The 8427-nt window shown below is 46.3% G+C and overlaps 1 protein-coding gene across 1 annotated transcript; it reads right to left on the reverse strand.

Moving 5' to 3' along the window:
* Positions 1-1703: 1703 nt before the first annotated feature.
* Positions 1704-7231, reverse strand: LOC131681157 (uncharacterized). Its single transcript, XM_058961868.1, has 2 exons — positions 1833-7231; positions 1704-1767 (listed from the first exon to the last, which is right to left on the reverse strand). Exons 1-2 carry the CDS (start codon positions 7229-7231, stop codon positions 1704-1706), a joined length of 5463 nt encoding a protein of 1820 aa, XP_058817851.1.
* Between the last annotated feature and the right edge of the window lie 1196 nt (positions 7232-8427).

Consider the following 8427-nt stretch of genomic DNA (forward strand, 5'->3'; position numbering starts at 1 on the left):
TCGGGGAATATTGTAAGTTTATGAAAATTCGTTGAGAAAAGTTATTAGCTAAAGAAGCAGTATGACTTAAAAATAAGTGGATTTTATTCTTAATCATAGCAACCCTGTTTGAATATCTCCATCGTTATACCAGTGTAAACTAGACTTGCCATCCACCGCTCGCGTAGGGCAGATACAGCTATTCAAACAGGGTTGCTATGATTAATAATAAAATCCACTTGTTTTTAAGTCTGGCTGCTTCTTTAGTTAATAACTTTTCTCAACGAATTTTCATAAACTTACAATATTCCCCGAATATGTTCAGTAGATGAATACCTTTCGAAATAAATAGTGTTCTGATTATTTGATTGATGAGGTGATTTTTTATGAATTTATTTTCAATGTTAACCGATTTTCCATACAAATTTCCATATAAACTTTGAAATTTTTGGAGGGTCCGTAGACACAACCGATCGGTACCAAAATTTGCACAATTACTAAGGGCCATAAAAGGAATCAATAGAGCCTGGTGGAGCTAAAAGTCAAAAATTGAACCAGTTTAGTGCACATACATACATACCCACACACACATACAGACATTGTCCCAATTTGTCGAGCTGAGTCGATTGGTATATGAGACTCGACATTTTTACATTTCTTTTGTAACAAATGTAAAAATGTCAAAAATAGTCATCAAAGTCAATAATTAATACGCTCCCATTCGGTTTCTTAATATGTAGTCCGATACTTGAAGAACTTGAAAAGTATTTCGAGCTATACTGCGAACAGAACCGAGATTGTTGACCATATCGACGCCCGGAAGCCCTGGATGGATAAAAAAGCGTAAACGTTGGTATTGTTGCGCAAGTAAACGGACAATAAAGGAGATGATTTCCGGTTTTGTAACTCTCGTATATTTGTACCGAAACGTAGAGGGAGGTTATAAAATCCCTTTGGGAATAAAGGTATAAGTTCATTATAATTAATTACCTTCATGGTTTCATGGGATTTGTGTGTATGACATAGGTGTGGTTTAACAAACAATGCTTATACTACTCACGTTTAGTTTCCTTGTGATACTTATTTGCCCGTACTAGACGCAACTATCCGTACTATTAACTGTAAATGCATGATTTAGGTTAGGTTTTATATGTAGATTTTCACAAGATTATTTTACCTTCTGTGTTCTTTGTTAAATAAATGTTTCGTGTGTAAGATATGTCAATCACTGCCCTAGGTATTTTACTCTAGATATAAGTAGAATAATCAATAATTCTGTAGGATAATAAATTAATTCTTCCTGCACGCTACTTCAGCTATCACGTTAATTCAACTCTCTGACTTGCACTTTTTCTTACCTACGTGTCACTTCTCGGTCGGCGGATGTATGACAGCTAAGTAGTACAGGGTCGGAGCTGCGGTTGTTCGACCGGTCGATCAATGAGGTGTAATAAGAGGTGCGTCACAATCCATAGTGATGTGACACTCCCCCCCGGTACGCCACTGTCCATGTGGCTTACCGCCGTTAGCACCGACATCCAGCACCGCAATCTTGGTCGCTGGCCTCTCCAGAAGCCCAGTCGCAGTCTGCACGGTGAGTCTTGCGTGTCAACGTGGGCAGGTACTCGGCCACCCATCTTTTCCAAAACCTGTCGGCGTACAGCTGGGCCATCGTCCATGACCGCTTGAGGGCAGCCGGTTCGTTATCGAAGATAATTGGGGGCTTAGTCCCGTCTGCCGATCCTAATAGGAAGTGGTTCGGCGTTAACGGAAGTTCCGCGTCGTTTTCTAGCGGTATGTCAGTGAGCGGTCTTGAGTTCAGGATCATCTCGATCTCCAATAGCATGGATCGCAGAATCTCGTCGGATGGCAGGCGTGGGACGTCGAAATCGTTCATGATCTTTTTAATCGACTGGATCAAACGCTCCCAGCAGCCACCAAAATGTGGAGCGGCCGGTGGATTGAACGTCCACTTTGTGTTAGGACTGACGAATTCAACCATAAGTTTCGTCATGTCGATTTTCTGCATGGCCTCGCGCAGCTCTCGCGACGCTCCTATGAAGTTAGTTCCTCGATCGCTTATAATCTCCAGCGGGGAACCCCTCCTCGCAATGAAATTGCGCAGTGCCAGAATACAAGAATCCGTCGTTAACGAATGTGCTACTTCAATGTGCACACCTCGGGTTGTCATGCAGGTAAGTAGTACTCTCCATCTTTTCTCGACCCTTCTGCCAACTGTTACCGACATTGGCCCGAAATAGTCAATCCCGGTGTACGAGAACGGTCTTTGAAATGCTGCCATACGGGCAAGCGGGAGGTTTCCCATCGCTGGAGGTTGTGGCTTTGATTGTCGGACTTTACAACGCTGACAGTTTCTGCGTACACGATCGAACTCTGAACGAAGACGAGGGATGCTGAATTTCAATCGTACCTGGTTCAGCGCTGTGTGATGATTCTGATGACGGCAAGAAGCGTGGTACTCAGCGAGCACCAGATCAGTCACGGGATTCCGTCTTGGAAGCAGGATGGGGTTTTTGGTCGCCTCGTCAACCCATTCGCATGCGTTTATACGCCCTCGCATCCGTAGAACACCGAGTTCATCGATAGCTGGACTCAGCTTGTACAACGAGCTGCTTTTTGGCAAGGTACGTTTCCACGGACTGGCATCTGAGCTATTGCTACGGATCAAGCGCATTTCGTCAGGGTACGCCTGCTGTTGAACAATCCGGTAAATTGTGCTTTCCGCCAGTTTCAGCTCTTCCTGCGTTAGTGGTCCCAGCTCGGCGGTGGCCCCTTCGATGCGCTTATGAAGATTCGTGATGAAACGATGGGCATATGCCATCGATCTCAGCAGACGTTTCCATTTGGAGAAGCGCTCGAAACTCACTAGCGGCTCGGTAACTGTATGATGTAGGACACTGGGTCGAATTTCTTCTACAGTTGATCCTTGATCTCGATTGTGACCAGGCCATTCGGCTTCCGATTCCCAAAGAAAATCCTGTGCGCGAAACCAGCGGCTACTAGGGCGTAAGTCTGGCAGCCTTTGCCACTTCGTACCTTCGTCCGCTACGTTCATCTTAGTTGGCAACCATCTCCACTCATCCACTTGAGTTGTATCCAGCAGCTCGCTGACCCTGAAGGCAACGAACTGGCTATAGCGCCGATGGTCAGATCGTAACCAGCATATCACATCACGGGAGTCTGTCCAGAAAACACGGCGCATGATCTTAATACGATGTGATTTGACGATACAGTCGGCTAGACGAGCTCCAATAACGGCAGCTTGCAGCTCAAGTCGAGGGATTGAGAGAAACTTCAGAGGGGCTACGCGTGTTTTAGATCCAATCATCGCACATTCCACCTTTCCTTCTTCCTCGAACCTGAAGTAGGCCACAGCAGCCATCCCATTCTCGCTGGCATCGCAGAAAATATGCAATTCCACATTGTTGGCTGGTTTGGCAGATGTTATAATTCGGTAGCAGCGAGGAATCTTAACTTGATGGACGTTCGGCAACGCTTCGATCCACGTCTGCCACTTTTCGGCCAGCTTTCCGTTGATTTCATCATCCCAACCACATTCGGAACGCCAGATTTCCTGCATCAGGATCTTCAAGTAGATGAGGAAATTACCAATGAACCCCATCGGATCGTATATAGCCATCAATGTTCTCAGAACTTCTCGTTTTGTTGGCATCCTGATTCCGGAAAGTAGCTGCTCGTCGTGCTTCGGTGATAATTTGAACGTGAACGTGTCTGTTGTGGTGTCCCACCACATACCGAGCACCTTTTCCGTCGTCATCTCCGCGCAAAAGCTCATGTTCTTTTCCGTGGTACTGACCTCGTGCAGATTATCGATGACCGAACGGGAATTTGATAACCAATTGCGTATCTCGAATCCTCCCTGAGAGTGGATAGATCGTACCTCGCTGGCTAGTTTTACAGCTTCCTCCTCAGTCTCAACACTCATCAACATGTCGTCGACATAATGCTCATACTTTATGCACTCTACCGCTCGTGGATACTGCTCTTCGAATCTTTCAGCGTTTCGGTTCTTGACATAGTGCGCACAGCTTGGAGAGCATGCCGCACCGAACGTCATAACTGCTACCGCATACACTTCGGGTTCATCCTCCGGATTACCGTTGCTCCACAAAATCATCTGGCTTCGTTGGTCTAGCTTCTTCATCTGTACTTGGAAGAACATTTCCCGAATGTCTCCCACTACGGCGACGCGAAACTCGCGAAACTTATACAGAACTGTAAGCAGTGACACCAATTGATCGGGTCCCGTTAGGAGGAACGAGTTCAGTGAGACGCCGTTGACCTTGGCGGCCGCGTCGAATACGATTCGTAGCTTCCCTGGTTTGTTCGGGTTGGTTACTGGGAAGATTGGTAGATACCAGTCGTTAGAATGTTTCTCCGCCTTCTCCATTGCCGACAGTCGCCGAATGTAACCCTTCTCCTCGTACTCAAGCATTTTCGATCGCATCGCCGCAGCTAATTCAGGTTCCCGTCTCATTCGCTTCTGTAGACAAGCTAGGCGCTTTGCAGCCATTCCCTTGTTGTCGGGTAGCTGTACTTGATCATAGCGCCACAATAGGCCGGTCTCGTAGCGATTCCCTACCAGTCGTGTTTCGGTTGACAGAATTTTAATCGCGCGCTCCTCATCTTTTGAATGTAGTGATTTTTGTGAACCAGAGATTCCCAACGACTCAATTGAGTAGTATTCCTTAAGTGCCGCATTCAGATCCCTTTCTTCTTCCCTAACACAGGGACAGATGTGGAAACTGTGATAACTGCTACCGCAGGAGTTCGTCGTACCAGATTCCATGGTGCAAGGTCCGTATATCATCCATCCAAGGCGGGTTTTGGACACCACCGGTTCGTTCTCACCACCTTCGACACTTCTCAGGGCGTGACCCAGGCGACAATTGTTCATCCCTATAAGGATCCGTGGAGAGACATCATCGTAGGATTTCAATGGCAAACCTTTGAGATAGCTGTACTTAGTTGCCAACTGCGAGACTGAGACCGACTGTTTCGGAAGAGAAAGATCCCTAACCGTATAAACCTCTGGAAGGTCGAACACTTCACGAGTGTCATTTACACCGGAGATCTTTAACGTCAGTAAGACTGACTCATCTTCTTCCCGCTGGTGGCCACCCGTCCAATTCAAGCACAATGGATAGGGCGTTCCTTTAAGATCTAATTCTCTCAGTAGGCCGTGCTCCATCAAAGTCGCCGACGACCCATCGTCGAGGAAAGCATAGGTTGTCACTTGCTTTCCCTTACCGTAGATCGTTACAGGCACGTACCGAAATAAAACCTTTCCCGCCCTCTTCGAATGCGTGTTGCAGCTCTGTGTTGTTGAACTCTCGTTAGACTGCTGCGCTGGTTCGGGAGTCAAACGTTTGTTATATCGCTTGTCGTCGTGCAACAATGTGTTGTGCATGAACGAGCAACCGTTTCTTCCACAGGGTGTTTTCACGTGGCAGGCACCGTAATGCCTCCGTAGACACTTTCTGCACAACCTTTGCTCTTTCACAACTGTCCAACGGGACCCGACGCCCAAGGCGAGAAACTTGCCACACGTGTCCAGACCGCTGCATTCGTTCAAACATACGAGACAGCCCTTTGATGCAGTAATCGGGCGATCTAACGAGAGAACTTCGCAACTAGAGTTGCTTTCCGAGTGAACGTTGATGTAGTTGTCGTCTTTCCTTCCACGTCTCTCTGGTTTCGAGATGTTGAGGGTTGGCATCGTGACTATGCTCGCTGCTTCAACTAACTTCCCAAGCCAGTCTCCGAATTCCGAAAGAGTGACTCTGTTCAGTCCCTGCCGATGGTACGCCCAGTTCAGTCTAATAGAAGGCGGCAATCTCTCCGTCAGTTCTTGGAGTAGCGCCACGTTGCACATATACTCGTCGAGACCTGAAGCTGTGATGGTCGCGCAGACGTTTTGAACTGCAACTCCGAAATCGATCAGCGTGCACAGTTTTTCAGCTTTCGGCGATGGCATTTCCCGGATCTTATTCACCAGCGAATGGACGATGACTTCCGGTCTCCCAAACAGGGTTCTCAGCGTCGCTATAACCCCCGGTAAGTTGGCAGGATGCAACAGACGACAACGTACCGTTTCCATTGCCTTTCCCTTGAGGCTTCGTTGAAGTCGAAGCATGTTTTCTTCGTCGCTATATCCGCAAATCCTGGTCGAGTTCTCGTAGCTTGCTAGAAAAAGCGGCCATTCTTCTGGGTTGCCGGAAAATATGGGAAGCTCCTTGTTGATAGCTTGACGCGCTGAAATCTGACCTTGACTTAGCGAAGAAACACCGAAAAACCCGCTACCAATCGGTTGGAATGCTGTCGCCTGAGGATTCAGTCCGATTCCACCGGCTGCTCCTCCGCCGAATATCGCATGCCGTTGTAAAAGGCGGCTTCGCTCCTCCATATGTTTCTTCTCTAATGCCTGCTGCTCCTCCAGCAACATCAACTCATGTGCTAGAGCCTCATTGCCCTGACTCACCTCTTGTGCATTAATTTGTGGCAGTGGATTTTCCGTCGAACTTGCTGTCGGTCCGGTTCCCAACGTCCATGGCAACGGCAGACTTCCGATCGCACCTGTCGTTGATCCTCCTGCCACCTGCTGTGGATGATAACTCGTAGAACTCGCTGTTGATCTGCTACCTAACAATTTCGGGTTTTGATTACCAGTCGATCCACTGGACACCATCTGTGCCGGTTGATTTACAGTTGAACTCGCCGTTAATCCACCCCCACTTGAGCTAATTAAGTTTTGCCTTTCCACACGCTCTAGCACACGTCGCTCCGTGTCTTTCAACACCTGTTCATATTTCTTCCGTTGATCTCTGAGCTCCTTCAGATGCCGATCATCTTTCGCCTTCAACAAACGTTCAAAGCCCACCTGCATCACCGCCAACTGTTTCTGCACGTACTCCTCCAGATTAGATTCTGTTAGCCTGGTTCCGGGCTTTGGTATCACTCCAGTGTCGGTATTAGGTGTAGATGCACCGGCTGGAAGTTGAATCACCGCCTCAAGGCATTTCTTGCAACTCCACTCCTCATCCTGAACATTTGAATCCACACTAACACACGCGAAATGAAACCACTGCCCACACGAATCACACGCTACCATCCGACTGTTATCCGGATTCTTACATATGTCGCAGCTCACTCCCGGCGGTAGAGCATCGTTTGCTGGGGAAGTTCCCTGACCGTCACCTTTCTTTGACATACCGACTAGAGCCCCCGATTGATAAACGGATTTTATAAAATGTTGCGCAAGTAAACGGACAATAAAGGAGATGATTTCCGGTTTTGTAACTCTCGTATATTTGTACCGAAACGTAGAGGGAGGTTATAAAATCCCTTTGGGAATAAAGGTATAAGTTCATTATAATTAATTACCTTCATGGTTTCATGGGATTTGTGTGTATGACATAGGTGTGGTTTAACAAACAATGCTTATACTACTCACGTTTAGTTTCCTTGTGATACTTATTTGCCCGTACTAGACGCAACTATCCGTACTATTAACTGTAAATGCATGATTTAGGTTAGGTTTTATATGTAGATTTTCACAAGATTATTTTACCTTCTGTGTTCTTTGTTAAATAAATGTTTCGTGTGTAAGATATGTCAATCACTGCCCTAGGTATTTTACTCTAGATATAAGTAGAATAATCAATAATTCTGTAGGATAATAAATTAATTCTTCCTGCACGCTACTTCAGCTATCACGTTAATTCAACTCTCTGACTTGCACTTTTTCTTACCTACGTGTCACTTCTCGGTCGGCGGATGTATGACAGCTAAGTAGTACAGGGTCGGAGCTGCGGTTGTTCGACCGGTCGATCAATGAGGTGTAATAAGAGGTGCGTCACAATCCATAGTGATGTGACAGGTATATTTCTTCATCTTCTAAAATAAGATTTCTGCACTATTATTTCTGGAAAATTAATCTAATATCAAAATATCAATCATTGAAAAAATTCCAATCTCTTAATAACATTAAAACATTGAACTTTTATCGATTAAAACATATCATTTGGTAGAGTCAACCGGCACTCAATATACTGTACCAGACAATTTAGATGGAGCAGCCATCAGCACGATTCTCTGTCCCACAAATCATAATAAAACTATCAATTTAAACTTTTTATTTCGCAACTCTCGAAACTCGTTCCCTCCCTTTGGGCTAATACCGCCCCTACCCAAAGTCACACAGGGGTAAACTCATCCCCTCCCGACTATACTTGTTTCTCTATCTGCCCCCTGGTATGCGGTCCATCTGTCTCCCCGATGTGTGTCACACTGCAACGACGGGTTTCCTTCCGAATTGAAATGCACGAAAGTTGGAGGGAACACACACACACACAGCACAAGTTTTCACATTTTTACACTCGCCGGGCAATAAAAGGAATGGATGAG

Source organism: Topomyia yanbarensis, chromosome 2, assembly GCF_030247195.1.
Source record: "Topomyia yanbarensis strain Yona2022 chromosome 2, ASM3024719v1, whole genome shotgun sequence".
Taxonomy (NCBI): Eukaryota; Metazoa; Arthropoda; class Insecta; order Diptera; family Culicidae; genus Topomyia; species Topomyia yanbarensis.